This window comes from Erithacus rubecula (genome assembly GCF_903797595.1).
Source record: "Erithacus rubecula genome assembly, chromosome: 26".
In the NCBI taxonomy this organism is placed as follows: Eukaryota; Metazoa; Chordata; class Aves; order Passeriformes; family Muscicapidae; genus Erithacus; species Erithacus rubecula.
The window spans coordinates 1,686,681-1,714,631 of NC_136678.1; the positions used below are offsets into that span (position 1 = coordinate 1,686,681).

The 27,951-nt window shown below is 62.8% G+C and overlaps 4 protein-coding genes across 8 annotated transcripts in view; 2 read left to right on the plus strand and 2 right to left on the minus strand.

The window, feature by feature from the left end:
- The window catches only part of GNAT2 (G protein subunit alpha transducin 2), a 165,846-nt gene that overhangs the window by 3,901 nt on the left and 133,994 nt on the right, over positions 1 to 27,951 (minus strand). The window contains exons 2-7 of one of the 2 annotated variants that reach the window (XM_079327189.1): positions 3,790 to 4,347; positions 2,908 to 2,950; positions 2,580 to 2,721; positions 2,267 to 2,424; positions 1,672 to 1,800; positions 1,337 to 1,466 (exon numbers count right to left, since the gene is read on the minus strand). In XM_079327189.1, the coding sequence (XP_079183315.1) occupies positions 1,337 to 1,466; positions 1,672 to 1,800; positions 2,267 to 2,424; positions 2,580 to 2,721; positions 2,908 to 2,950; positions 3,790 to 3,907 (720 nt within the window). In that variant the 5' untranslated portion in view covers positions 3,908 to 4,347. Of the gene's footprint in view, positions 1 to 1,336; positions 1,467 to 1,671; positions 1,801 to 2,266; positions 2,425 to 2,579; positions 2,722 to 2,907; positions 2,951 to 3,789; positions 5,543 to 27,951 lie in introns of those variants that run through there. The other variant, XM_079327188.1, reaches the window with a different exon arrangement.
- AMPD2 (adenosine monophosphate deaminase 2) lies at positions 6,501 to 15,019 on the plus strand. 4 transcript variants are annotated; one of them, XM_079327515.1, is made up of 18 exons: positions 6,507 to 6,609; positions 8,327 to 8,457; positions 9,377 to 9,507; positions 9,799 to 9,867; positions 10,424 to 10,535; positions 10,634 to 10,820; positions 10,906 to 11,047; positions 11,135 to 11,224; positions 11,470 to 11,599; positions 11,701 to 11,895; positions 12,064 to 12,195; positions 12,288 to 12,451; positions 12,563 to 12,689; positions 12,898 to 13,061; positions 13,151 to 13,271; positions 13,347 to 13,520; positions 13,737 to 13,847; positions 14,651 to 15,019. In XM_079327515.1, exons 2-18 carry the CDS (start codon positions 8,428 to 8,430, stop codon positions 14,858 to 14,860), a joined length of 2,289 nt encoding a protein of 762 aa, XP_079183641.1. In that variant the 5' UTR covers positions 6,507 to 6,609; positions 8,327 to 8,427; the 3' UTR covers positions 14,861 to 15,019. The 4 variants fall into 4 exon arrangements, with proteins under 4 accessions (XP_079183639.1, XP_079183641.1, XP_079183640.1 ...); XM_079327514.1 differs by having other exon boundaries at positions 6,512 to 6,793; XM_079327513.1 differs by lacking the exon at positions 9,799 to 9,867 and having other exon boundaries at positions 6,501 to 6,609.
- On the plus strand, positions 14,651 to 22,530 carry LOC306812430 (uncharacterized protein). The gene is made up of 16 exons (XM_079327017.1): positions 14,651 to 16,074; positions 16,221 to 16,296; positions 16,974 to 17,038; positions 17,127 to 17,208; positions 17,286 to 17,386; positions 17,667 to 17,762; positions 17,831 to 17,941; positions 18,226 to 18,317; positions 19,404 to 19,476; positions 20,395 to 20,470; positions 20,562 to 20,626; positions 20,710 to 20,791; positions 21,711 to 21,811; positions 21,930 to 22,025; positions 22,103 to 22,213; positions 22,296 to 22,530. The coding sequence occupies exons 1-16, from the start codon at positions 15,883 to 15,885 to the stop codon at positions 22,389 to 22,391; spliced, it is 1,515 nt and encodes a 504-aa protein (XP_079183143.1). The 5' UTR covers positions 14,651 to 15,882; the 3' UTR covers positions 22,392 to 22,530.
- EPS8L3 (EPS8 signaling adaptor L3) lies at positions 23,150 to 27,876 on the minus strand (the record flags this gene model as incomplete). Its single annotated transcript, XM_079327018.1, has 18 exons — positions 23,150 to 23,387; positions 23,555 to 23,687; positions 23,783 to 23,862; positions 23,949 to 24,074; positions 24,160 to 24,256; positions 24,340 to 24,552; positions 24,645 to 24,793; positions 24,900 to 24,974; positions 25,302 to 25,366; positions 25,452 to 25,560; positions 25,643 to 25,716; positions 25,796 to 25,947; positions 26,539 to 26,615; positions 26,689 to 26,826; positions 27,272 to 27,427; positions 27,512 to 27,576; positions 27,668 to 27,741; positions 27,836 to 27,876. The coding sequence occupies 18 exons, from the start codon at positions 27,874 to 27,876 to the stop codon at positions 23,370 to 23,372; spliced, it is 1,842 nt and encodes a 613-aa protein (XP_079183144.1). The 3' UTR covers positions 23,150 to 23,369.

A 27,951-nucleotide genomic window follows, 5' to 3' on the forward strand; every position in this document is an offset into this window, starting at 1 on the left:
TGCAGGGAAGCAGATTGTCATGGGTTGGCCCCCTTTGGGTCACTGCAGCCCACCCCCAAGCCCCCTTTCCCAGAAAAGAGCTTTTCCCTGTTTGCTGCAGCAGCAGCTGCTCCTGGTGCCTGCCCAGTCCCTCCAGCCCCCCAAAATCACAGATAAATCCAGGTGATGCTCAGGGTAGGGAGTGGTTCCAGTCCCTCCCAGGATTGTCAGAAAAGGATTGTGGTGATTTTACTGGGAGATTTATCCATGGGATAAGCCTGTAAGGAGGGTGCTCAATGAGCACCTTGCCAGTCACCAGGGGGATGCTCATGGTGGACCATGGCTTCTGGCTGTTACCCACAGCTTCAGGAAGGAGCTGGAAAAACTCCAGTTTTAGAGCAGATGTTGAGTTCTTAGTTTGCTGCTGGGTCATCCTGAGGGGATGAAGATCCATCTAAACAGAGCCAGTGGAGGGTTTTCTTGATACAAGGGGGATCCTCCATCTTTGTGGGCAGCAGGTGGGTTCTCCAGGGATGGTTTTCCCTCATCCAGCTTCCCATCACAGCAGCAGCTTTTCTGTGTGCAGAGCACTGGCTCTGCCCTGTCCTGTGCTGGGTGAGCATTCCAGCCTCTCCCAGGGCTGCTTTCCTGCATATGGCTGAGAAAAGGCTGCAGGCTCCTGCTTGGCCATGGCAGGGCCCAGGGATGGCAGATCCCAACCCTGATCCAGCTTTAGCAGAAGGTATTGGGATCCTAAGGAGATGCCAAGGAAGAAGCTGCTCCTGCTCTTCTTGTCTTCACCTCTTATCTCTTATTTCTTCACAGAAAAGCCCATTATGGGGCTTCCATGTTCCTCCTCTCTGGGTCTGTGACCTCTGAGCTGCTTTCCCAGGGCTCTGCTGGTGCATCCCTCACTGCACACCCTTTGGATCATGTCCTTGTGCCCCCACACTGGGAGGGTGGAAGCTGCTCCTCCTTCCCCCTCTGCTCACCTTGGAGGACACAGTGAGGCACAAGGTGTCTCAGATTTTCCTTCATCCCAGGGTGTTCCTGGCTCTTCTTTCTCTTCCCTTTGGCTCTGTTCCAGTTCACTGGTATGTGGCCATTCTCCAATGGCTCTCAGGATCTGCTCAGGAGCACTTGGGGGTTTTCTCATAGGCAGACCCATAATGGCCCAGAGGAAGTGCAAACACCTTTACTGGCTGCAACCGGGTGGGAACCAGCTCCATCCCACATCTCCCACACCTTTCCTGGATCACCCAGAGCATCTGACAGTGCAGAGTGTTGTTCCTCCCCCCTCAGAGCCCCCTGTTCCTCTCCCCCTTGGCTCCCAGTGCCTCCAGGACCCCTGACCCACCACTTCATCATCCTCCACCAGCACCATGTCGTAGGCGCTCAGGGCCCCGCAGAAGATGATGCAGGTCACCCCCTCGAAGCAGTGGATCCACTTCTTCCTCTCTGAGCGCTGCCCTCCCACGTCAAACATCCTGGGGAGGGGACAAGGATGAGGGACACACACCCCTGCTCCTGACACCCCCAGTGCCACATCCTTGGGGAGCAGGAATCACTGTCCATGGAAGGGCATTGGTGGTCCCTCCAGTGTCAGGCTTATCCCAAATTCCCTCCCTGCCATCAGGGCTGGGGAGGGATAATGGAGGAGTGGTCATGGAAGTGAGGGAGGCTCCCACACACCTGAAATTCAGGTCTTTGACAGAGAACTTGGTCTCGATGATCCCTGTGGTCTTCACTCGGGATCGCAGCACGTCCTGCTCGTTGGGGAGGTAGTTGGCAGCTGTGATCCTGTCCAGCTGGTTCAGGTAACTGAGGGGACAGGAACAGACGTGACCTGCTGCCAAGGAGCTGCCCGTGTCTCCCCCTTCCCCTGGAGTTTTGGGGATGGTTGTGAGGCTGAGCCCTGCCAAACACTGGGACTCCAAGGCAGTGACCTCCCTGGGGGAGCTGAGGGACATCAGGAGTGGTGGAGTTGCAGGTCAGTGCCACTTTTGGGATGGGGATGGCACTGGTGGGATGGAGCATGGCTCTTATGGGATGCAGAATGGCACCAGCTGGATGGAGGAGGACAGCACTATGGAGGACAGCAGCAGTGGGATGGGGGTTGACAGTGGGATGGAGAACTACTGGTGGGATGGATGATGACACTGGTGGGATGAAGAATGGCAGGCTCAGGGCATTCCCAGGAGCAGGGAGGAGATGGGTTTTGCCAGGCTGGGTTAGAACTGGCCATGAGCTGCCAGGGGTCCCCAGGCCAGTCCCTGTCCCCACTCACTACGCAGCTGAGTCGTTGAGCTGATACTCGGCAGCACGGTCAAAGCACGCCTGGACCCCCCCATCCTTCCACAGCTTCTTGATGCAGTTCACCAGCTCGGGGGGCATGGTGCCCTCCTCGATGGAGTCAGCCAGGTTGAACAGCAGCCGGCCTTCATCCTGCGACAGGGACCTTTGTCACCAACCCTCCCGTGGCTCCTGTCCCCACAAAGTGCCCTCAGGACTGGGGGGACAACACGGGGCCACTGTGGACCCGGGTTCAGGAGCTGCCCTGGCCCCAGGGGTTTGGGGGGAGGGGGCAGCACCCCACTGACCGCGCAGGAGGACTCGGCGTAGTCGATGCCCAGCGTGGACATGGCGCGGATGATGGCCAGGATGGACTGCAGGATGTTGCCATAGATGATGGACTTGAACTCCATGCACTCCTCCTTCGTGTAACCGTCCTGGTGGATGATCCTGGCAGGCACAGTGGCCTCAGCCCCAAGCCAGGACACCCCCTCTGGGGTGGGAATCACCACCCCACACTGGGCAACACCAAGTGACATGGAGGGCGTGACTGGGGGTCCAGCCACCCCATGTCCAAGAGCTGGTGGCTCATCCTGGTGGCCTCTCCCTCCCCAATGTGGCTCAGGCCATACTCACTTCATCTGCTTCACGATGGTGCTCTTCCCTGACTCTCCAGCCCCTGGAAAAGGGTGGAAGGGACACCTTAGTGCCCATCAGGGCCCGATGCCACAGTGATGGGCACCCCATGGGGACCAAAGCCACTGTCCCTCACCCAGCCCCTAGCCTAGAGGCCTAGACACCCCAGCCTGGCCTCTTCCTACCACCACCATTGTCCCCACACTCATGTCACCCCTGTGGGGTGAGGGACCCCAGCTTGGGGACTTCCAGGGTGGTGGGACCCTCCTGGGTGCAGGTGCCCCAGGTCCCACACCTCCCTCCCACCGTGGGCAGCGCCCGGCGATGCCTTTGGGGCCCTAAGCTGCTTAGGGCAGCACAGGAAGCTGCTTAGAATTAGGGTGTTAATCGTCTTGACCCCAGCCCCCCCCACCTGGATAAGGCCCCACTGCTGGCCCCTGCCCTATGGAGTCACCCCCCTGCCCCACAGGGTCACCCCCTTGCCCCATGGGCTGTGGAGGGACCCCCAAAGAGAGGGTTCCTGCAGGTTTTGGGGTGCTGGTGGCAGGAGCTCCCCAGGCTCTCACTGATGCCCCTGAGATGTGGAGCATCCTCGGTGGGACCCAGTGTCTTGGTCCCTTTCCCCTATCCCCCTACTGTCCCCTTCATGCCTCCATCCCCAAGAGCCAATGTCACCTCCAGCCCTTCCCAGGGACGACCCCGGGGACGTCCTGGTGGCAGGACAACCTCTCCAGGCTGTTGGCAGCTTGTCCAAGGGGTACCAGGGACAGGGCAGGAGGAGCCCAGGGGGTCCTGGATTCCCTGTCCCCATCCCCACATCCCCTCAGCCTCATGGGGTGGAAACACAGGCACATCTCCAGGGGACATTCCCTCCAGCCTTACCAAGCAGCAGCAACTTGACTGTCTTGGCCTCCTTATCCGCATCTTCCTGGAGCTTCTTCTCCAGCTCCTTGGACCTCTTGGCCATCTCCTTGTCCTCAGCACTGGCCCCGCTCCCCATGGCTTCGTTCTCCTCCTCCAATAACTCCACAATCTCCTCTAGGTCCCCAGGTTTTTCCAGCTCTTCAAGAGGGTAATAGGCACACCTCAGCAATGAGGTGGGCACAAGAGCATGAACCAAAAATACCAAAAAAGGTGAAGCAGGCACCCCACACCCTGACGTTGGGGTGCCCTGAGCTGGCAGCACTCTTTGGTGGGTCCTTGCTGCTGGCTGCCCCCCGCTCTCTCCCTTAATTCCCCATGGATAACCTGATTTTTTTTGACCGTGGGATTTGGGGACTTTTTATCTTGCCATGTGACCCAGGAAATCCAATTAGCCCAAGATGGCAAAGATTAGGGCTCAGGGAGAAAAAAAAAGACAGAGCATCTCAGGGAGGTGGGCAGGGGGCTTTACATAAGGGGGGGGGGCATCAGCGTGACACCCCCTGCTGGTGGGGACCACTTCCCTGAGGTTCCTGGGGAAGTGGGGATCATTTTGGGACTCCCTCCTGTCTGTGGGCTGTGATTCCATTTTTGGGGGACCACTGGAGGTGGGATCAGCCCCTGGTTGTGTGTGTCCCCCTCCCCTGGGTGCTCTGGAGCTGTGTCAGGGGCCTGGGTGGTGACAGGGGGACAGGGCGGTGGCAAAGGGGTGATGGCAGGGGATGGTGGCACTGGGGGATTCCTCCTGCTGGGAAAAGGGAGCTAATTACCCCCGAGGGTGGGTAACGAGGCCCCCTAATCCTGCCCCGCTGGGCACCGCCCTCCCACTGCCTAAGCTCTTTAATGGGATCGTGGCTCAGCCTTCCTCCTCCTCCTCCTCTCCCCGGGCTCAGCACCCTCCTCCCAGCCCATCCCCCAGCCCAGCAGCCCCCCAAACCCTGGAGGACAGGTGGGTGCTTCCCCCTTCCTCCTGCGAGGATTCAGGTGGGCACCGCAGGGGGAGCCCCCCACCCCGGGACGGGCTTTGGGACTCCTAAAAGTCCTGCAGGTGCCCGATGTTTGTGTTTAAGGTCCCTGAATCCTGCACTTCGCAGGGCACCGGGGGCTCCATGTCGCCGCGCCGCTGTCCCCACGTCCCACCGGGCGCACATTCCCTGCCAGCGCCGTTGCTCGGGGACACTCTGTTCCCGCTGTCCCCGCGGACACAAAGCCCTTTCTGAGCCTCTAATGAACTCGGCGCTAATGAGGGGGGTCCAATTAAAATACCAGATGCCACCCCCCCCTCCCCGCGGTGTGCGGACAGTGCGGGGCAGGGGACATGACTCAGGCTGGGGGTCCCCACTGTCCCACGTGGCTCTTGTGCCCTCCCAGCCTGGCACAGCCGTGGCCCTGGCGGGTGGTGTCACTTCGCTGTCCCTTCGCCCCCTCGACAACGGGTGGGGGGCACAGAGGGGTGTGGGTGACATTCTCTCCGCTCTAACAGCGGCTAAAAATACCCCCCCGCGCCAGTGGCAGATTAGGGGACACTCGGGGCGCCCGGAGGGGACACAGCCCGACAGCCACCCAGAGCCACCCCGGCACCGGGAGCCCCGGCCCAGGTAGGGACCAGCGGAGACAGAGCAAGGGCAAAGGTGCCCCCCCGGCACCCCCGCTGCCGAGCTCTGCTACTGGGGTGGCCCCAGTTTGGCTGGGGGGTGATTTGGGGGACTTGGAAGGGCAGGGGCTCCATGGGGACATTCCTAGAGGGGCTCGGGGCAACTCCCCAGCAGGGGCTGAGCCGCGAGAGCGCTGATGTGAGTCCTTCTTTTGGGGTGCGGCACCATCTCTGGGGTGGGGAATCATCATCGTGGAGGAGGTGATGCCCCATTTTGGGGGATATTGGCTGATTTCGGAGGTACTCGGTGCCTTTGGGGGTGCAATGTTAACGGGGGGTGACGGTCTGTGTTGGGGATGCCCATCCTGGGGGTGTCGGTGCCCGTTGGGGGGGCACACGGATTCCCACTGGGACGGGGCCGGTCTCTGAACGGGGAAGAACGACACCCTGTGTTTTTGGGGAGCAGTGCCTGTTGGGGGGTGGGCAGTGTCCGTATTGGGGGGGCATAATGTCCACCTCGGGGGAGTGACGCTATACTGGAAGCGTCGCTGTCACTTTGGGGGGGTCCAATCCCATCTCTCGCGGGGGTACGATATCTGTTTGGGGGGGGACTTTGGGGTGAATCTGGGGGGTGACTGTCCTCGAGGAGGCGCTTAGGGCTGTCCCGGGGGTGCCCGACTGTCTGGGGGGGTCACGGGTGCTCCCACAGAGCTGCCTGGGGGTGGCTGTCACGGCTGTCCCGGGTGGGGGGTACACGTCCATCCCGGGGGTGTCACAGCTGTCCCGGGTGGGGGGTACACGTCCATCCCGGGGGTGTCACGGCTGTCCCGGGTGGGGGGTACACGTCCATCCCGGGGGTGTCACGGCTGTCCCCACACGGGTCCAGGGCTCCTCCGGGGGGTGTCCCGTTTGTCTGGGGTAGGGGGTACAGGGCTGTCCCGGGCGTGTCGCAGCCCCGCACCCCCGTAGCTCACAGCCCCATCTCAGGTCTTCCCCCCCCCCCCCATCCTCCAGTGCCGCAGCCACCTCCTTCCTCCTCCTCCTCCTCCTCGCCACATCCTCCGCCCGCCCCATCCTCTTCCTCGTCCCGGTTTCCGGCCGGGCCCCGCCGGGGACTTTGGTCCATTCCCGGGTTCCTGCATCAATCATCAACCAGGGGAGGGAGCGGCCGCTGCGGCCCCGCCGCCGTAAGAGTCCCCCGGGAGCCCCCCGCCACCCCCCGCCCCCATCATCATCACCATCATCACCATCATCATCATCACCGCCAGCGTCAACCCCTCCCCGGCCCCCCCGGAGCCGCCATGTCCTCTGTCCCCCCGGCCAAGTGTCCCTTCAAGAAGCGGGGTAGCCTGCAGACCCCCAGCCCCGCAGGTGAGACCCCCCCCAGTCCCCCCACCCTGCCCACGGCCAGGGGACAGCAGGTCACGCCCAGCGCGGGGGGACGCGGTGCTGCCAGCGGGGGGATCAGGTTTTTGGGGGGCGATCAGAGGTTTTTTTTTGGGGTGGGGGATGCCGCGTTGGTGCTTAGAGGGTTTTTGGTCGGGGGAACAGCCCTGCGCTGTCCCGGCCGCGGGAGGGGTGGCAGCGGCCGAGGGGGGTCCTGTGTGTCCCCTCCCGCAGCGCCTCGGTGGCGCAGTGAGAGCGGAGGAAGAGGAGGAGGAGGAGGAGGAGCAGCGCTGGGGGATGCGGGGCTGGCCTGGAGGGGCCGGGGGGCTCCGCGGGGGCGATCTCGGGGGGCACGGGGCGGGCGAGGTGGCACTTTGTGGCTGGCACTGGTGAGAGAGGGTCTCGGAGTGTCACTGGGGTGCTCCCACACGTGGGTGGCACACGTGTGTTCCGGGTGGATGGGGAATGGTGACGGTAACAGAGTGATTGTGGCACTTCGGGGTGATGGTGGTGACATGCCGGGGTGAGGTGGCACTTCGGGGTTGTCACCTGGTTGGTACTTCTGGGGGGGTCTAGGGGCGTCACCAGGGCTGATCCTGACTCACATGAGCCCTGGGTGGGTGGCACGGGGTGTCCTGGATGGTGGCACTTTGGGGTTGCCATCTGTCTGGCACCCTTGCTGGGGATGGTGTCGAAGGGCCACCAGGGCTGCCACCTGTCACACATGTGGGTGGCACAGGATATGTCCCTGGGGCACAGGGCCAGGCGAGGCACCACCAGTACATCCCGATGACACCAGTGCCATCCCTGCCCTGGGTGACACCAGCCCAGCCCCCCCATCCCCATTGGGGTGGTGCAGGCAGCAAGTGGGGGTCAGGAGACCTGCATCTTCCCCCCAAACTGTGCTGGGTGGAGGGGCTCTTACTGGTGGACCCAGTTGAACCAGTAGGGCCTGATTTCCAGTGCCCCCCCAGGCAGGTCTGTGGTGGGTTTGGGGTTGCAGAGGAGGGGGTTGGTGGCATTGGGCGGTGGGGGTGGCACTGGGCATCCCCCAGCCCGAAGTCCCCCGTGCTGGTGGGAGCAGGGGCTGCTCTGGGAGCAGTGGGGTGTGTTTGGAGGGGGGATGGTGTTGCCTCCCCTCCCTCCCAGTGTGGGATGTGCCCCCTGTGATGGGAAGGATGGGGTGGGGGGCAGGGAGGCAGCAGTGCCAGGGGAAGTGGACCCCAGAGTTGTGCCTCCCATGCCATGGGGGTCCTGCAGCCCAGCCCTGAGCCCCTCATTCACTGGTGGCTCCTTACAGCCCCCAATGGAGCCAGCAGCCCTCCCAGTGCCCCAGGGGGATTGGGGGGGGTGGGGGGGTCCTCTTGCCCTTGAACTGCCTCAGTTTCCCCATCACCCCCATTGGGAAGAGCATCCCAGTTCCATGATGGGGAGGGGGAGCTGTGGAGGGGCTGATTAACCCCTTCCTGCCTGGGTGGGGGTCCAGACAGCCGCACTGATGTCATCCCATTCCTGCAGAGCTGCGGGGGGGGCCAGGGGCCCGACCCCTGCAGTCAGCCTGGTCCCTGCCCGGGACCCCCCACAGTCTGAAGCACTTCCCGGTGGATCTGCGCACTTCCATGGATGGCAAATACAAGGAGATCGCTGAGGTGGGTCTGGGGCACCGAGTTCCCCAGGTCTGGGGGGTGAGTGTATGTTGGGGGAGTGTGGGGGCTCTCCCCTCCCCTCCATCCTTCCCACTCCTATCCAACCCAAACCTTCCTCCCTTCCCACTTTTTCAGCTCTGAGTGTGGGAATTCCTGTGAGCCTTTGTCTCCCAACCCAGGGGGTTGAGGATAGACACAACCCGTGGCAGGGCTGAGGCTGCACCCAGCTCCTGGCAGGGCTGCTCTAGGTACAGGCTGCTCTGGGCACAGCTCATGGCAGAGCTGCTCTTGGCACAGTGTGCTGTGGGCACAGCTCATGACAGGGCTGCTCTGTGCACAGTTCATGCAGGGTGATCTGGGCACAGCTGATAGCAGGCTGCTCTGGGCACAGTGTGCTCTGGGCACAGCTCATGACAGGGCTGCTCTGGGGACAGCTCCTGGCAGAGCTGCTCTGGGCACAGTGTGCTCTGGGCACAGCTCTTGGCAGAGATGCTCTGGGCACAGCTCATGGAAGGTACTCTGGGCACAGCTGATAGCAGGCTGCTCTGGGCACAGTGTGCTCTGGGCACATCTGACAGCAGCTGCTCTGGGCACAGCTCCTGGCAGAGGCTGCTCTAGGCACAGGCTGCCCTGGGCACAGCTGACAGCGGCTGCTCTGGGCACAGTGTGCTCTGGGCACAGCTCTTGGCAGAGCTGCTCTGGGCACAGCTCCTGGCAGAGGCTGCTCTGGGCACAGTGTGCTCTGGGCACAGCTGACAGCAGCTGCTCTGGGCACAGCTGCTGGCAGAGCTGCTCTGGGCACAGCTCCTGGCAGAGGCTGCTCTGGGCACAGTGTGCTCTGGGCACAGCTGACAGCAGCTGCTCTGGGCACAGCTGCTGGCAGAGCTGCCCTGGGCACAGCTGACAGCAGCTGCCCTGGCAGGAGCTGTTCTGCCGCTCGCTGGCTGAGAACGAGATGCGCACGGCTCCGTACGAGTTTCCCGAGGAGAGCCCCATCGAGCAGCTGGAGGAGCGGCGCCAGCGCCTGGAGCGCCAGATCAGCCAGGACGTCAAGTAAGCCTGGGGGGCTCCCCCGCATCCCCCACCGCTGGAAGGGAGCCCTGCATGGGGCCAGGCCACCTCCCTGCCCCGAGGGGCCGTCTCTGTGCCAGCTCTGTGTCCCCTCTCCCGTGGGTGTCGCACTTGGTGTCCCCTTTGCAGTGAGTTTTTGGCTGGTTTCTGTCTGGTTTCTGTTGTTTCAGCATTAACGGGGTGTTTTCTCTCCCCGGCCCCCCCCATTTCTCTCCCCCTCGTCCCCCTGGCTGTCCCCTCCCCACCCCTCCACCGCCGCCTCCTTGTCCCCAGACTTGAGCCCGACATTTTGCTCAGAGCCAAACAGGACTTCCTGAAAATTGACAGTGCTGCGGACTTACAGTGAGTGTCCGGCTCGGTGTCACCGGCCGGGGCCACGGGGGGGGTCGGGGACCCAGCTGGCCCCGCTCTGACCCAGCACACCCAAGCACGGAGCCACGAGGTCCCTTCCCAGCCACTCCCGCTGACACTGAAGGAGTCAATGCACCTGGGGAGGGGGGTTGGGGTGAGCTGGGGGTCCCAGCTCTGCTGCTGGCACAGGACCCCTGTCCTGGCCCTGCCTTCCTCTGGATGGGGGGTCTGATGCTGTGTGTCCCCCTCCCTCCTGTCTCCGCTTGGGAGTTGTCTCTGTCACGAGTTTTTTTTTTGTTCTTTGTGCCCCTCCTCCTTCCCCTCACTTTTCATTGTGCTCATCAGGGCTGGGGGATGTGTTTTGGGAAGGGGAACGATGCCACCACCAAAGAGGACACGCGTGGCACAGCTGCCACAACCTCGTGGTGGCGTCTCTGGGGACAACGTCAGCATCCTGCCAGCCCCAGGTGGGGCTCCTGCTGCTCTTGGGGTACATGGGCATAGGGCAGACCTGTCATTGTCCCACTGGGCACGTCTGTCCCCGCAGGCTCTTCAAGGAGCAGAATGACAGCCTGGTGGATCACGTCCCCAAGGAGCGGGAGGCACTGTTGGAGCGAGAATTCCAGCGGGTGACCATCTCTGGGGAGGAGAAATGTGGGGTGAGCCTCCCCCTGACCCCCCTGGAACCCAGGCAAAAGTCTCCAGGCTGCCAACCCCAGCTTGGGGGTTGTTTTTTTGCTCGGTGTCCCCTCTCCAGGTGCCCTTCACAGACCTGCTGGACGCAGCCAAGAGCGTGGTGAAGGCGCTGTTTGTGCGGGAGAAGTACATGGGGCTGTCCCTGCAGAGCTTCTGCAAGACCACGGCCCGATACCTGCAGGAGCTCTCCGAGAAACCCCTGGAGACCCACGGCTACGAGGAGGTGCCCGAGACCCCCGTGGCTGCAGGTGAGCACAGTGTGGGGGTGTCTCACTGCTGGGCTGGGGTGCTGGAGGAGCTTTTGGGGTGATGTTGGGTGTGTCCTGGCTGCAGATGCCCCTGTGCACCCCCCGTTTGCTGAGCAGCACCCCTATGAAACGTGGGACCCCAAGAACATGCCAGCGGACATGGGCTTCGGGCTGAAGATGGTGGATGGTGTGGTGCATGTCTACACCAAGCAGGACATCACTGACAAGTGAGTTTTGTGAGGGGGAGGGTCCTGCTCACTGGGGTGATGAGTTTTTGGGGGAGCTGTGTGACCCCCCACATGTGTCTCCCCTAGGAGCACGGAGCTGGACCTGCCATACCCCGACCTGCAGGAGTTTATCGCCGACATGAATTTCCTCATGGCTTTGATCATCAATGGGCCCATGTAAGGGGAAGGGTCCCACGGGAGGGTCCTACCCTGGGGGGTAACCCATGATGGGGATGTGACAGAACCCCAGGCACAGCCCCAAGGACATGGCAGTGACTCTGGCACATGGTGCTGGTGCAGCTCCCACGTCCACCCTCACCTGTGTCCAAGAATATGTGTTCCCATATCTGTGGGGGCACCACCCTTTTGGGGCCAGATGTTCCTCACCCCCAAACTGAGCCCCTCTTCCATGTTTTGGGCAGCAAATCCTTCTGCTACCGCCGGCTGCAGTACCTGAGCAACAAGTTCCAGATGCACGTGCTGCTCAACGAGATGAAGGAGTTGGCAGCCCAGAAGAAGGTTCCTCACCGTGACTTCTACAACATCCGCAAGGTACCTGCCCATCCTGAGCTAGTCCTGAGTCCTTTGGGGTTCCTGCCTTGACTGGGGGGCTCCTGGAGGTCTCAGGGCTGAGCATCACCTCCCTGGTGCAGGTGGACACCCACATCCACGCCTCGTCCTGCATGAACCAGAAGCATCTCTTGCGCTTCATCAAGCGGGCAATGAAGAAGCACCTGGATGAAATTGTCCACGTGGAGAAGGGGAAGGAGCAGACGCTCAAGGAGGTGTTTGAGACCATGAACCTCACAGCCTACGACCTGAGCGTGGACACGCTGGATGTCCATGCGGTACGGGAGGCTCCTGAACCCGGGGATGAGCGGAGCCCCCAGCCCAGCCTTGGCTGGGTGCAGGATCTTCTCCAGGGGCGTTCCCCAGGGTGTGAGGGCTGCTGGGGGCTGTGCGTGGGGGTGGGGTGGGTGATGAGGAGTCTCAGGTCACACCTGTCCCACGTTCAGGACCGCAACACCTTCCACCGCTTCGACAAGTTCAACGCCAAGTACAACCCCATCGGGGAGTCCATCCTGCGGGAGATCTTCATCAAGACGGACAACCGCGTCTCGGGGAAGTACTTTGCCCACATCATCAAGGTGGGCCACTCCCCTCCTCCTGATGCTGTGCTACTCGTGTCTCCTTCCCGGTGGCCAAGCTGTGACAGCTGTCACTTGTCCCTTCCTGCCAGGAGGTGATGGCAGACCTGGAGGAGAGCAAGTACCAGAACGCGGAGCTGCGCCTGTCGATCTACGGCCGCTCCCGGGACGAGTGGGACAAGCTGGCCCGCTGGGCCGTCAGCCACCGCGTCCACTCCAACAACGTCCGCTGGCTCGTGCAGGTGCCCCGGCTCTTGTGAGTGAAGGGGGGACAGGAACCCTCCGTGGGGCTGGGGACACCCCACTGCTGCCTGGGGTGGGGTGGGGAGAGGGAAGGCCGGCTCTGAGTGGGGTCCCTTCCCTGCAGTGACATCTACCGGACGAAGAGGCAGTTGGCCAACTTCCAGGAGATGCTGGAGAATATCTTCCTGCCGCTCTACGAGGCCACGATCCACCCTGCCCAGCACCCAGAGCTGCACCTCTTCCTGGAGCATGTGAGCGCTGCATCCTCAGGGGGAGTGGACCCCAGAGTGGTGCCTCCCGTGCCATGGGGGTCCTGCAGCCCAGCCCTGAGCTCCTCATTCACTGGTGGCTCCTTACAGCCCCCCAAAGGAGCCAGCAGCCCTGTGCTCCTGGGGATACCCCAACCCAAACTCAGGAGCAGAGGGGTGACATCCCACCCTGGGGCTGTCCCTCCTGCAGGTGGATGGCTTCGACAGCGTGGATGATGAATCCAAACCAGAGCATCATATCTTCAACCTGGATAGCCCTTTGCCAGGCAACTGGGTGGAGGAGGACAACCCACCCTACTCCTACTACCTGTACTACATGTATGCCAACATGACAGTGCTCAACCACCTCCGGCGGTAAGGACAGCCCTGGCCCGGAGCCTGTGCCCCTCAGGAGGTTCTGGGGAGGTCAGAGGGGGATGGTGACAGTCAAACACCCATTGCAGGAAGAGGGGCTTCCACACCTTCGTCCTGCGCCCCCACTGTGGCGAGGCTGGTCCCATCCACCACCTGGTGTCAGGGTTCATGGTCTCAGAGAACATCTCCCACGGGTTGTTGCTGCGCAAGGTGAGCGGGGAGGGGGTGCCAGGGAGGCTGGGGGTGTGGTGGGACCCCCCTCACTCACCCTGCTGTGCCCCACAGGCCCCTGTGCTGCAGTACCTGTACTACCTGGCACAGATTGGCATTGCCATGTCCCCACTGAGCAACAACAGCCTGTTCCTGAGCTACCACCGCAACCCCCTGCCCGAGTACCTCTCACGGGGGCTCATGGTCTCCCTCTCCACCGACGATCCCCTCCAGTTCCACTTCACCAAGGTGAGCATTTGGGGGATCACAGCCAGTGACCCCCCAGAGGGGCTGTGGGGTGGGCACAGGGTGATGGGATGAGGTTGGCAGTGGGGTGGGATTGGTGCAATGTGGCTGGTGGTGAGATGGGGCCACTGGCAGCATGGATAGACTCTGGAGGGTGCTGATGGTGTGGAGGGGATGGGAGGAGGTGAGGATGGCTGCCTGAGGGGTGTCTGTCCCCAGGAGCCACTGATGGAGGAGTACAGCATTGCCACCCAGGTGTGGAAGCTCAGCTCCTGTGACATGTGTGAGCTGGCCCGGAACAGCGTCCTCATGAGCGGCTTCTCCCACAAGGTGAGGCCCATTCCCTCATTCCCAGTTCTGCAGTGTGCCCATTCCTAATTCCCATTTGCCCTATTCCTATTCCCAATTCCCCTCCATCCCTGCATTCCCAATTCTGCAGTATGCCCATTCCTAATTCCCATTTTCCCTCATTTCCCTGTTCCAAATTCCCCTCCATCCCTGCATTCCCAATTCTGCAGTGTGCCCATTCCTAATTCCCATTTCCCCTCATTTCCCTGTTCCAAATTCCCCTCCATCCCTGCATTCCCAATTCTGCAGTGTGCCCATTCCTAATTCCCATTTCCCCTCATTTCCCTATTCCCAATTCCCCTCCATCCCTGCATTCCCAATTCTGCAGTGTGCCTATTCCTATTTCCCATTTGCCCTATTCCTATTCCCAATTCCCCTCCATCGCTGCATTCCCAATTCTGCAGTGTGCCCATTCCTAATTCCCATTTGCCCTATTCCTATTCCCAATTCCCCACCATCCCTACATTCCCAATTCTGCAGTGTGCCCATTCCTAATTCCCATTTCCCCTCATTTCCTATTCCCAATTCCCCCATTGCTGCATTCCCAATTCTGCAGTGTGCCCATTCCTATTCCCCATTTTCCCTATTCCCAGTTCCCCCATCTCTTCATTCCCAATTCTGCAGTGTGCCCATTCCTATTTCCCATTTGCCCTCATTTCCCTGTTCCCAATTCCCCGGTCCCCCCTTTGCCTCCATTCCCCCATTCCCATCCCCAATGCCCATTGCCCATTTCCCCTCCATGGGCACTGGTAGCAGGGAGCAATTGGCTCTCCCAATTCCCACAGGTGAAGAGCTACTGGCTGGGTCCCAACTACCTGAAGGAGGGTCCGGAGGGGAACGACATCCGCCGGACCAACGTTCCCGACATCCGTGTGAGCTATCGCTTCGAGACGCTGTGCCAGGAGCTGACACTCATCACACAGGCAGTGCAGAGTGCTGAGCTGGAGCCCATCCAGGAGGAGGACCTGCTCACCATCTCCCTGGGCACCCACTGACCCCCCAGATCCCCCCTGAGCCCCCCAGGGCTCCGCCGCCGTCCCCCCTCCCGCTACCTCCTGCCCTGGGAAGGGGCCGCTCCTGCTGCTGTCCTGGTGCCACTGCAGGGGATGGAGTTTGTTGAGTCCTCTCTGTTTCATCTTGTTTTGGTTGTTTTATGGGTGGTTTTTTTGTCTTTTTCCGTTGTTTTTTAACTGGTGTCTCCTTGCTGGGCCTGATGGTATGAGGAGGTGACACAGGGGAGGGCACAGCCATGAGCTCCTGGATTTACCTCCCAAGTTGAGGATGCAGTGACAAGTTGGGGGTGCTGGGTGCTGGTGTGGTGACAGTGTGGGAGTCCCTGCCCAGCCCCACCTGGGTCCTGACACTCTTTAACCCCGGTCCCCTCTCAGCCTGCTCTTCCATCCCATGGGGACAACCAAAGGAACCCAGACCTGAGGTCTCTGCTGTCGGTGGGGACACAGTGGCCCAGGGGACAGGGGGATGGTGCCTGGTGGGGGATGCTCCATCCTTACCATCACAGGGAGGAAGGAAAGGGGTGGGATGGGGAATGTTTCATCCTCACCACTTCAGGGATGAAGGGAAAGGGGACCAGGTGACATATGTCCCTGTCCCCAGCACTCCCAGGGGTGTTTGTCTGTGGCCCAGATCGGGCTGGACCAGGCTTCTCCCATGCCGGTGGAGCATTGCCCCCTCTGTCCCTGCAATCCTCCATCCCAGTCCTGCTCATCTGCATCCGGAGCCGGCATTCCCGGGAAAACCTAATGGCGACTATAAAAACAGCAAACAAAGTTTTGGAAAAAAAAAAACCCTTACCGAGCATGAAAAATAAAAGTATTTAAGTAAAACACTGAAATTGAAGTGGAGGGAGGAAGGGAGGGAGTGAGCGCAGCCCCAGAGGGAAACTGAGGCAGAGAAGGGGGTTGTGTGCCCCCATGAATTGGGTTTAGGGGTCCCGAGGTGCGGTGGGAGGGTCAGGGGGTGGATCCCGGGCGGCGGAGGCAGCGCCAGCGCTGGCGGGATGCCCTGGCACCCTGCCTGCATCCTGCCTGCACCCTGCCCTGCCCTCTGCCTGCCCCCGCTGACGCCAGGGGGAGGGGACGGGGAGGGGACAGGGAGGGTCCGGTCCCAGCCTGTCCCAGTCCGCGGTGTCGCACAGCCTCGGCCAGCCCTCACCATGGTGGTCACTCTGGGCTACTGGGACATCCGTGGGGTGAGTGGGCTCCAGGGGTGACAGCGGCACGCTGGGCACGGGGCTGGGGGTGCTGGGGGTCCCAGAGCCATGTGGGGGTGCTGGGGGGTCCCGGGGTGTGGGGGAGAGGTGCGGGGGTGCCAAAAATGGGTGCTGTGCCCCCCCAGCTGGCCCACGCTATCCGCCTGCTGCTGGAGTACACGGAGACCCCCTACCAGGAGCGCCAGTACCGCCCTGGCCCAGGTGAGGGGGGAAATGGGATGTGACCCCCCCCCAAATCCCTCCAGCCCCAGCCCCCAGCGCCAGTACCGCCCTGGCCCAGGTGAGGGGGGAAATGGGATGTGACCCCCCCCCCAAATCCCTCCAGCCCCTGCCCCCATCGCCAGTACCGCCCTGGCCCAGGTGAGGGGGGGAAATGGGATGTGACCCCCCCCAAATCCCTCCAACCCCAGCCCCCAGCGCCATTACCGCCCTGGCCCAGGTGAGGGGGGAAATGGGATATGACCGCCCCCCAAATCCCTCCAACTCCAGCCCCCAGCGCCAGTACCGCCCTGGCCCAGGTGAGGGGGGCAAATGGGATGTTATCCCCCCAATCCCTCCAGCCCCAGCCCCCAGCGCCCTCGTTCCTGCTGTGCCAGAAAGCAGAGGGGGGGTCGCCCCCATTTCGCAGCGTGTCCCTCTCCCCCCACCCCGCCCTCCTGCCAGCTCGGGGTTCACCTTTGTGTCCCCCGTTCCCCCTCCCACATAAAAGGACCTTGTCCCCTCCCGGGGGCGGCGCTGTCCCTTATCTGCCCGCGCTGTCCCGGGAGGGGTCACCGCCTGTCGCGGACACAGCGGGACACCCCAATGCCCGCACGCCCCCATTGCTGTGGGGCAGAGGGTCTGGGGGAGCCCTCCCCCAAATCTCTCTGCCCTCGCAGCCCCTGACTATGACCCGAGCGATTGGACCAACGAGAAGGAGAAACTGGGGCTCGACTTCCCCAACGTAGGTGATGGGGAAGATGTGGGAGGGGGTGTGGAAGGGGGGTGTGGGGGTCCCCGGGGCTGACCCCCCACGTCGCCCCCTCCTGCAGCTCCCGTACCTCATCGACGGCCCCACCAAGCTGACACAGAGCAACGCCATCCTGCGCTACATCGCCCGCAAGCACAACATGTGTGAGTGCGGGGTCCCAGCGCCCGGGGGGGTCCCCGCGGTTTTGTGAGCGGTGGGTTGACACCTCCCCACCCTGCAGGTGGTGAGACGGAGGAGGAGAAGCAGCGAGTGGACGTGCTGGAAAACCAGCTCATGGATTTGAGGATGAACTTCGTTCGGCTCTGCTACAGCCCTGACTTTGTGAGTACCCCCGTGGGGGTTATGGGGGTACAGATCCCCCCCAGACCCGGGCTCTGCTACAGCCCTGCCTTTATGGGTACCCCCGTGGGGGTTATGGGGGGATGGATCCCCCCAGACCCCGGGGTTGTCCCCCCATATGGGACAAGGGGGCTGAGCCATCAGCAGCACAGGGGTGTTCATTGGGGCATATCCCTTGCCTGGCTGCTCTCAGGGGTGATGTCCCTGAGTTCTGGGGTGCAGCCCCCCCAAACTGAGCCCCCCCCCCCCCCCCCCCCCGCAGGAGAAGCTGAAGCCAGCGTACCTGGAGCAGGTGCCCAAGAAGCTGCAGGAGCTGTCACGGTTCCTGGGCTCCCGGCCCTGGTTTGCAGGGCAGAAGGTAGGTGGGGGATGCTGGGGGGGTTTGGGGAGTCCCTGTTGGGGCTGACCCCCCTGCCCCTCCCCCAGCTCACCTTCGTGGACTTCCTGGCGTACGACGTGGTGGATCAGCACCGCATGTTCGTGCCTGACTGTCCGGAGCTGAAGGGAAACCTGGCCCAGTTCCTGCAGCGCTTCGAGGTGAGCAGGGCCAGGGACAGCCCGGGGCCACCTCGGGACCATCCCCATCCCTGACACCCCAGTGTCCCCATCACTGACATCCCACTGTCCCCATCCCATTCCTGACACTCCAATGTCCCTGTCCCAATTCCTGACACCCCAGGGTCTATCTCTGTCCCCATCCCTGACCCTGTGGTGTTCCCATCTGTGTCCCCAATACCCCGATGTCCCTGTGCCCATCCCAGACATCCTAGTGTCCCCATCCCTGACCCCATGGGTGTCCCCCTGTGCTCCTGTTCCCCCAGGCCCTGGACAAGATCTCTGCCTACATGCGCTCGGGGCGCTTCATGAAATCCCCGATTTTCTGGCGCACAGCGAAGTGGAGCAACACCAAGGAGTGAGGGGCTGACCCCCCGTGCACCCCCCAAGTCACCCCCAGAGTTCTCAATAAATCATGGGGGGCTCCCCCTTGTCCTCCCCCTTGTCCAGCAGCTGTGTGGAGTGCACTGATGCTGAGGGACTGTGGTGGGAGCTGTGGGAACCCCTCATTTGGGGGTAACCCCTGGGGGGATGTTGGACCTTTCTGGATCCTGGGGTGGGAGAAGCCATTCCCCTCCATCCCCAGGATTAGGGGGACCCCCGTGGAGACTGTGGGGACTGAGGTGGGGTCCCTATCCCCCCCAGGGTAGTGAGACCTCCCCTTGCAGCCTATGGGATTGAAATGGGGGACCCTGATGAAGCTCGAAGGGATGTCACCCATGGCCCCCAGGATAATGGAGTTCCCATGGAGTTTGGGGGGGTCACAGGACTCCCAGAAAAAGGGGAACCCATAGAATTTAAGGGGCTGCAGAGCCCCAGAATAAGGAGACCCCATGGAGTTTGTGGAGTTGCAGTGCCCCCACAATGAAGTGATCCTGTGGGGATGGATGGGGTGTGTCACAGAACCCCCCTAGGATAAGGAGAAGCCCATGGAATTCAGGGGTCACAGAGACCCCTATTAAGGGAGACCCCCATAGAAGTTTGGGTGGTCACAGACACCCCAGAATAAGAGGGACCCCGTGGAGTTTGGGGTGGTCACAAAACCCTCAAGACAAGGGGTTTCTCACGGGGATGGGAGGATCACAGAACTCCGGGATGTGGGGAAAGCCATGGAGTTCGGGGGAGGGGGGGGCGGGTTGTGGATAAGGGGGCTCCATGGGGACCTGGGGGGGGCACAGAACCCTCTGTACAGGGGGACCTCAAGGAGTTCGGGGGGATCGCAGGAATCTCAAGACAAGGGGGTTCCCATGGGGATGGGAGGGTTGCAGAAGTCGGGGATGTGCGGGAGCCCGTGGAATTTGCGGGGGTTGTGGATAAGGGGGTTCCATGGGGACCTGGGGGGGCACCGAGCCCTCTGTACAGGGGTACCCGTGGAGTTGGGGGCCGCATCCCCCGGGATGGGCGGAGCCCCCGGTCCGGTCCGGTCCGGTGCCGTTGAGCGCAGCCCCGCCCCGGGCAGGGCGGGACCGGCAGTCACGCGCGCCATGGCGGTGCTGGGCTACTGGGACATCCGCGGGGTGAGCGGGGACCGGGGGGACCAGAGGGGACCCGCCACCCCCCTGGGGACCCGCCACCCTCCTGGGGACCCGGGGGGAGCCGCCACCCCCACGGGCGGGGCTGCGGGGGCCCCCGGCTCTCCTGCGCTTTTTGGGGGTTTAGCGGGTTTTCCCGGGTCCCTTCGGTGTTTCGGGGGTGCAGGGGATGTTCGGGGGTTTGTGGGGTCCCTGCTGCGCTTTTTTGCGTGACTGGGGGCCCTTCTGGCTTTGGCGGTGGGGGCTGCAGGGGTCTGTGGGGGTCGCTTTTGACCTGGGGGGGCTTCGGGGATCCCTCGGAACTTTTAGGGGGCAGCGAGGGTCGGGGATCCCTTTGATCTTGTGGGATGGCTGCAGGGCGGCTTCGGGGGTCCCCCCCCGTCCCTCCGTCTTCTGGGTGTTTGTGGGGGGTGTTCGGGGGTCTCCTATGTCTTTGGGCACGCTGTGGGAGTCCCTCTGCATTTTTGGGGAGGCGGCCGTGGTGGATCTTGAGGGGGGACTGCAGGGGGTCGCCCTTGCGGGGCAGTGGTGAGTGGTGAAACCATGGGGGTCGCTTTTGGGAGGTCTTGGGCTGTCTTCCTCATCTTGGGAGGAGCTGCAGGCACCCCTCTGGTCTCTTGGGGGGGTCTGCAGGGACCCCTCAGGTCTTTTGGGGAGGTCCTTGATCACTTGGGGATAATCTGGGGGGACTGTGGGGATCCTGCTGCACTTGGGGCTGGAAGGATGTTGTTTTTGGGAGGGATTTTTTTTTGGGATGTTGCTTTTGCAGAGGGTGCTGACTGGGGTTACAGGAAAGGGGGTGCAGTTTGCCCTCCCCTGTGCCTCAGTTTCCCCATGTGTGAGCCAGTTCCAGGCTCATGTGTGGGGGATGTTTTTGGGGTGTCTCACTGATCCCACCCCCAGCTGGCCCACGCCATCCGCCTGCTCCTGGAGCACACAGAGACGCCCTACGAGGACAAGCTCTACAGCTGTGGGGAAGGTGAGGGGGCTCAGGGGGTCCCCACACCACCCTCAGCCTCTCTGGCTTTTGGGGAGGACACGACATCACCCAGCTCCCCCTTCCCTTCCAGCTCCCGACTACGACAAGAGCCAATGGATCAATGAGAAGGAGAAGCTGGGGCTGGACTTCCCCAACGTAGGTGGTCTGGAGCTCAGGGGGGGCTGTGACTGGGGGTGTCCCCATGTCCCAGTGTCCCCATGTCCGTCTGTCCCCCCCAGCTCCCCTACTTCATCGATGGCCCCACCAAGCTGACACAGAGCAATGCCATCCTGCGCTACATCGCCCGCAAGCACAACATGTGTGAGTGGGGCTGGAGCTGGAGTGGGGCTGGAATTGCCTTGAGGATGGAGTAGGATTTGTCTTAGGGTAGGGCTGGGAGTTGGAGTTGGAGCAGGGCTGGAGTTGGATTAGGGTTAGAGTAGGGTTGGAATTGAATTGGGATTTAGTAGGGCTTCGTTTGGGGTTGGAATTGGATTGGGATTTAGTAGAGCTTGGTTTGGGATTGGGGCTAGATTGGGGTTAGAATAGGGTTGAAATTGAACTGGGATTTAGTAGGGCTTGGTTTGGGGTTGGAGTTGGATTGGGGTTAGAGTAGGTTTGGAATTGAATTTGGATTTAGTAGGGCTTGGTTTGGGGCTGGATTGGAGTAGTTTGGAGTAGGGGTGAGCATGGGATTGGAGCTGAAATTAAATTGGTCCATAGCCAGCAGCAGAGCTGGGTCAGGCAGGGTTTGGAATAGCAGGACTGGGATCAGGGAGGGTTTGGAGTAGCAGGGCTGGGATCAGGGCAGGTTTGGAGTAGCAGGGCTGGGATCAGGGCAGGTTTGGAGTAGCAAGGCTGGGATCAGGGAGGATTTGGAGTAGCAAGGCTGGGATCAGGGCAGGTTTGGAATAGCAGGACTGGGATCAGGGCAGGTTTGGAATAGCAGGACTGGGATCAGGGAGGGTTTGGAATAGCAGGACTGGGATCAGGGAGGGTTTGGAGTAGCAAGGCTGGGATCAGGGCAGGTTTGGAATAGCAGGACTGGGATCAGGGGAGGTTTGGAATAGCAGGACTGGGATCAGGGAGGGTTTGGAGTAGCAAGGCTGGGATCAGGGAGGGTTTGGAGTAGCAGGGCTGGGATCAGGGCAGGTTTGGAGTAGCAGGGCTGGGATCAGGGCAGGTTTGGAGTAGCAGGGATGGGATCAGGGCAGGTTTGGGCTGACATCCCCCTCTGCAGGTGGTGAGACAGAGGAGGAGATCCAGCGTGTGGACATGCTGGAGAACCAGATCATGGATTTCCGTATGAGCCTTGTCATGGTCTGCTACAACCCTGACTTTGTGAGTGTCCTGCAGCCTGGGGGACCCCATGCCAGCATTGTGGACCCTATACTGGGAGGCTTCTCCCCAGGGTGGCAGGCTGGGGCTGCCCATCCTCATTCCTTCCTTCCTCCCTCAGGAGAAGCTCAAGCCAGGCTACCTGGAGCAGCTCCCAGGGAAGCTGAAGCTCTTCTCCAACTTCCTGGGGGACAGAAAGTGGTTTGCAGGGGAGAAGGTACTGCCAGAACTCCTGAGGGGGCTGAGGGGGCTGGGGAGGGGTTTGTCCTCACTGTGTCCCCCCATTGTCCCCAGCTGACCTTCGTGGACTTCCTCATGTTCGACGTGCTGGACCAGAACCGCATCTTTGAGCCCAAGTGCCTGGAGCCCTTCAAGAACCTCAAGGACTTCATGGACCGCTTTGGGGTGAGCAGGGGCACCCCGAGGTCACCCCTGGGTGGGGGCTGCCGCGGTGGGGGTGTCCCTGACACACTGTGTGTGTCCCCAGGCTCTGGAGAAGGTGGCTGCCTACATGAAGTCCAGCCGTTTCCAGAAGATGCCCATCAACAACAAGATGGCCAAGTGGGGCAACAAGAAGCAGTAGGAGCTCAGCACTGGGCCTGGAGGGTGGGGGCAGCCCTAACCCAGCCCCTCCAGCATCCTCCATCCTTGGGGGGGGGGACAGCACCACTGGCATGACGCCCCCCAAGACAATAAAGTGCTTTGTAGATTTGGCACCCTGAGCCCCCCACAAGCCCTGTGGTGCTGGGGGAGGCACTGAGGAGGCCCCTACCCATGGTTGGGGTTGGTGGGTGTGGGGTGAAGGGGGGTTCCCTGCTCCAGTCCCCCAAGCCACGTGGCTGGTTTGGTTTTGGGGCACGAGCTCAGCCCTGTGCAGTTGCTGTGGGAAAGGAGCCCGGTGCACCTCCCTACTTCCCACCCCCCTCATTAGCACATTCCTAATCAGCTCTAATGAGGCAGCCCTCACAAAGGCTGGGAGAGGGAGCCTTGGTGCCCTGCCACCCACCCAGGGTGCTGAGTGGGGTGGGCTGGGGACAGCCCTGTCCCCTGGGGCCCCTCACTGCCATCAGATCGAGAAGATGGGACCAGCCATGTGCCTTGGGTGCTGCGGGGGGTGCAATGGTGTGTCCCCCTCCTTGCCCTGTCCCTATTCCTCTTATTCCCCTATTCCCCCTCCCCTGTCCCTCTCCCTGCCCCCAGGGTGCCCCCCAGACTCTGCACTCCCAATTGCTGTCACTTTATTTTCCACATCAATCTCTTTACATTTTGGGGGTCCAAAGTCTTTTCCCAGCTCCTGGCCCCCCGAGGGGGAGTGCCTGCCCCCCAATTCCTTTGGGGCGGGGGTCCCCAGGAGCCCTCCAGTGCGTGGGGACAATTTCCAGAGGCCCAGTGTCACTCACTGGTGGCTTTGGAGGGGACGTTCTCTAATTTCAAGGCGTGGTTCTGTGCCTGCAGGGGCCAGGCAGGCTGTGGGGTGTGGGTTCGTCCCCAAGTCCAGCCCGTCCCTGGTGCTCCATCGGGGGCGGGGACGTGTTGGGGACATCAGCGTGGCCTCGGTGGCTCAGTCCCTGGGATCGATCTGCAGAGAAGGGGGTGGAAGAAGGGGGTGTGTGTATGGGGAGCTCCGGGATGGGGAGGGGGCGGCAGGGACGAGGGTCCCTCACCCCCATGGCCAGCCCCAGGGATGGGGAGGGGACATGGAGCCGAGGGTCCCAAAGCCCCGAAATGGGGAGGGAAGTCCCTCACCCCCAGGGATGTCCTGATGGGGGACAGCTTGAAGAGGACCCTCCGCCACTCCTCGGGACAGACGGCTCGCAGCTCGGCCGGGCTCATCTGCAGCAGCTCCTGCCCCGGCAGCACCCCCAAAGTCCGCACCGTGCTGCGGGGGGGGACAGGGGTGAGCCGGGCTCGCCTCCATCCCCGAATAGACCCACGCGGGTTTTGGGGGGGGGGGGGGCTCAAGAGGCCACCTACATCCGCGAGAAGCCCTTGTCCATCAGCCAGGCCGTCACCTCTGCCGGCGAGGAGTCGGGGTGCAGGCTGGGGGGGCTGTCCTGGAGCGGGGGACAAAGGGAGGAGACACCGGGGTAGCAGCTGATGGTGGGGGCCGCGGGGAAGGGAGGGGAGAGGGGACCCCCACCTGTCTGGCGCCGTGCCCCGGCTCCGGGACGGCCTCCGGGAGGGGCTCCAGGATGTTGCCAGGGACGTGCCCCCTGTCCCCCCGCTCGTCCTGCACCAGCCACCACTTCTTCTGCTGGTCCAAGACCTGGGGGAGGTGACAAGGGGGGCAGGGTGAAGGGCCAGGGCCCGGGGGTCCTCATGGACCCATGGAGGGGACTCCCCGTTTGTACCTGCAGCGTGTCCCCCTTCCTGACGCTCAGCTCCTGCGAATTCCTGGCCTGGAAGTCGTACAGGGCTCGGACCAGCCCCTGGGCAGGGAGGGGGGGTCTGGAAGTGGGGAGGGGGTGGATCAGTACCCAGTCGGGGGCCAAATCTTGCCCCGACCCTCCGCATCCGGAGGGGACACTCACCCCTGGCTGGGGCTGTCCCTCCAGCCGGTGGCCGGGGGCGGTGCGGGGGGCAGGGACAGGGAAGGCTGGCGCAAGGGAGCTGGGGAAACTGAGGCAGGCGCTGGGGTGTCCTGCAGGTCCCTGTGGCGCTCCTGCTCCATCACGGGGGGCAGCCACCCGTCCGAAAACACCGGGGTGTACGCGGGCACCAGGTCGCTGTTGGGGTACTCAGCCCTGCAACCATCGGGGAGGACACCGGGGTGGGTGTTGTGACCCCCCCCTCAAATCCAGACCCCCCTTCTCGGTGTCGGGGGTCCAAACCCCACCTGGACTTGCTCCAGGCAGTGCCGAGGCTCTTCCAGACGCCGTAGTCGTCATCACTCAGGTTCTGCTCGAGGAATTCCAGCGCCTCCGGCAGCAGCAGCGGGCTCTCCACCGCCGGGGCCAGCCCGGGGCTGGGGCAGTGGGCCAGGACCTGGAGGGGACGGGGATGGAGCAGCACCCCCAAAGGCACCCCCCAGGATGGGGGGAGTGAGGGGTGACCCCCACGCGGGGGTGGGGCCCGTTTTGGGGGCACTCACGAAGGACAGAGCTGAGAAGATGAGGCGCAGCAGCTCGGAGGGATCGGGGTCCGACACGTAGGGGTGGGTCCGTCCCTGTGGGCACAGGGTGGGGGGTGTCCCTACGGAGCCCCCCGTTCTCACACAACCCCCCAAACCCCACCAGACCCCCCAATGCATCCACATCTCCCATCGCTACACAGACCCTTGTCCCCATACGGCCCCTCCATCCCCACAGAGACCCCCAGGTCACCCACAGCTCCCTCATCCCCACACAGCCCCATCCCCATGACCCCCCCCATCCCCAGACATCCACACTCCCTGCATTCTCATGCAATCCCCCATCCCCACAGTCCCCCCACCCTCACAGACCCCCCATCCGCACACCCTCCCGTCTCCCCTATCCAGCCCAACGGGACCTACCAGGAGGTTGAGGGCGTATTTCACCTTCTGGAAGAAATCCGTGTACTCCTCCTTGGGGGGCAGCGCTGTGGGGGCAGAGTGGGGCTGGCACCGGGCTGGCCGCCCCACAGCCCCCAGCAGCCCCTCAGGGACACTGACCCCCCTTCCTACCTGACTTCTTCTTCTTCAGCTTCTTCTTCTTCGTGCTGGCCGAGTTAAGGGCCATGTCCAGCCGGCCCCTGAAGAGCTCCAGGTCCCCCAGGACGTGGTTGAGAATCTCCTGTGGGTGCAGGGGGCACGGTGTGTGTCCCCAGGGTGGGGGCTGCGGTGTCCCCATCCCTGGGGGGCGGGTTGGGACTTACAACATCTCTGTCCGCCTCGGACACGGCCTGGGCCGGGGGTTGGGTCCGCGGCACCTGCGGGGGCTCCGGCGCGCCTGGGGACACCGCAGGGTCACCGCCTGCTCCTGGGGAAACTGAGGCACGGCGCAGCCCCTCCCTCCCCAGCCTACTCACGGTATTCCGAGGAGAGCAGCCCACGCTGGGGGGGCACCCCACGCTCGGGGGGGGGCCCACGGCGGGGGGGCACGGGGGATTCGGGCTCGGGGGGCTCTGCCCGGCGCTCCGGGGCCGCGTACGGGGGGGCCGGGCTCGGTGCCAGGTCCGGGCTGGTCCGGGACAAGAGGAATGGGGAGGGGGAAGGTGAGGGTGAGCAGAGCCTGGGGACACGGGTTGTGTGGGTGGGTGTGGGGTAGGAGTGATTCCAAGGGAGTGTGGGGTAACAGGCTGAGGGAGGCGAGGGGGTCTGAAAGCCAAATGATGGGAAATAGGAACACACTGCGCTCACGGGGGGAGGGGAGACCGAGCTCATGGGTGGGGTGAGGGGTTTGTTCCCTTGTGGGGGTGAGGAAGAGGGAGTGGGAATGGGGGCACTGATCCTGTGGGTGGGGTGGGGGGTCGGGCCCAGGGGGATGGGGTAGGAGGGGTAGGAAGGAGGCTGAGTCCGGGCATGGGGTGGGGGGCTGTATTCGTGGGGGTGATGTAGGATGGGGGGACTGAGGCAGGAACTGGGGGAAAGGACCCCTCACCCCTCAGCAGGGGTATGTGGCCACAGGCAGCTGCTCTTTGGGGACACTGGGGCTGTGTGGGACCACAAGGAGACCCCAGGCCCGACTCACCACAGCCCTGGGGAGCGGCACTTGGGGGGCTCAGTCGAGCTGTCTGCAGGGAGGGGTCGCACAGTCACTTACCCCCCATACCTGTGCCCATAGCGATTGCTCTGCTCCTCCTTCCTCTGCCTCAACACCTTCTCCAGGCTGCTCCTCAGCGTCTCTGCCTGGCACAGACTCCCTGCCATCAGTTCTCCATTCTGAGGGGCTGTCCCCCCATTTTTCGCCCTCAGGGCTCACCCCCAGCCGCTCGCACTGGAAGAGCAGCACGCTGGTCCTCGGCGGGCTCCTCTCCTGGACGTTGATGGCCAGCACCGTGTTGTCCATCCCGGTGGAGCATCCCTGCACACTGCCCAGCGGGAAAGCCTCCAGCTCCTCCTGGAGGGAGAAAACAGGGTGCGCAGTCCCCCCACCCGAATGGCTGGGAAAGGGTTAAAGGGGTGCAAGTGGGACTGTGGGGTGTGAGTTTAATGGGGGTGGTGGGCTGGCATAGGAGGGGGACAGCAGAGTTTGGGGGGCTGAGTCTGGGGGTGGAGCAGGGTTGTGGGTGCCAGATTGTGGGGTTGCCCAGATTTGGGGGTGCCAGGGCTGTAGGAGCTGCCAGGGTTGGGGGGGCAGTGGGGTGTACTGGGGTTTGGGGTTACCTGGACAGGAGAGGTCCCATAGCCGGGGGGTCCCAGGATTCAGGGGATACCGGGGTTTGGGGGTGCCGAGATTCAAGGGGTGCCCTGGCTGAGGAATGCTGGGCTTTGGGGGTGTCTTGCTCGGGGGTACCAGGATTCGGGGGGTACCAGGCTTTGGGGGTGCCCTGGCCGAGGGGTACCTTGCTCTCCACATCGCTCAGCACCAGCTCCTGGTCCTTGACTGCCAGGGTGACATCCTGCCCCCAGATCCGCCCCTGCTCCTCCAGCTCCTTCAGGCGCTCCAAACAATCCTCGGCGCTGCGCAGGTCCCGCTCCAGGTGCATCGTGAGCAGGTGCTGGGGGTGGGGGGACACGGTACCGATGTCACAGGGACCCCCTGGCAGGGCTGGGGGGCGCGGGGCAGTTTGAGGGGGCTTTACCTCAACGTGGTGCTGGAAATCGTTCTGGAGCTTGAGCAGGGTCTGCCCGTAGTCCTTGCGCTGGTCTGAGGCACACTCGGGGTGAGGGGACAAGGTGGGGGGCGGGGGGGCAGCCGGGGGCATTAGAGGGATTTTTGGGGTGCAGCCCTCACTCACTGTAGATGCTTTTCCCGGTGAGACGGGCGAAGCTGTTGGAATGTCGGAGCGGGTTGCTGTCCTCATACTCACCCCTGGACGGACAGAGGGACCTTCACAACCCTGCCCGCCTCTCCCGCCCACCCCCGGGGGTCCCCAAGGGGGTCCCCCACCCTGCTGGCCGCTCACCGTGGCGGGGCGCTGCTCCAGCGCCCGAAGGGGTCTCCCATCTTGCCGGGGAGCAGCGAGAGCGTCTCGATCCTGCTGTGACATCCCGGGCACGGTCCCTGTGTCACCCTCAAGGT

Coding starts and splice junctions, on each gene's coding strand:
- AMPD2 (XM_079327514.1), top strand. CDS start 6,724: ATGTCCTCTGTCCCCCCGGCCAAGTGTCCCTTCAAGAAGCGGGGTAGC. Junction 6,794..8,326: donor GCAGACCCCCAGCCCCGCAG/GTGAGACCCCCC, acceptor CCATTCCTGCAG/AGCTGCGGGGGGGGCCAGGG. Junction 11,225..11,469: donor TTGATCATCAATGGGCCCAT/GTAAGGGGAAGG, acceptor TGTTTTGGGCAG/CAAATCCTTCTGCTACCGCC.
- LOC306812430 (XM_079327017.1), top strand. CDS start 15,883: ATGCCCTGGCACCCTGCCTGCATCCTGCCTGCACCCTGCCCTGCCCTC. Junction 17,209..17,285: donor CGCCCGCAAGCACAACATGT/GTGAGTGCGGGG, acceptor CCCACCCTGCAG/GTGGTGAGACGGAGGAGGAG. Junction 19,477..20,394: donor GCTACTGGGACATCCGCGGG/GTGAGCGGGGAC, acceptor TCCCACCCCCAG/CTGGCCCACGCCATCCGCCT.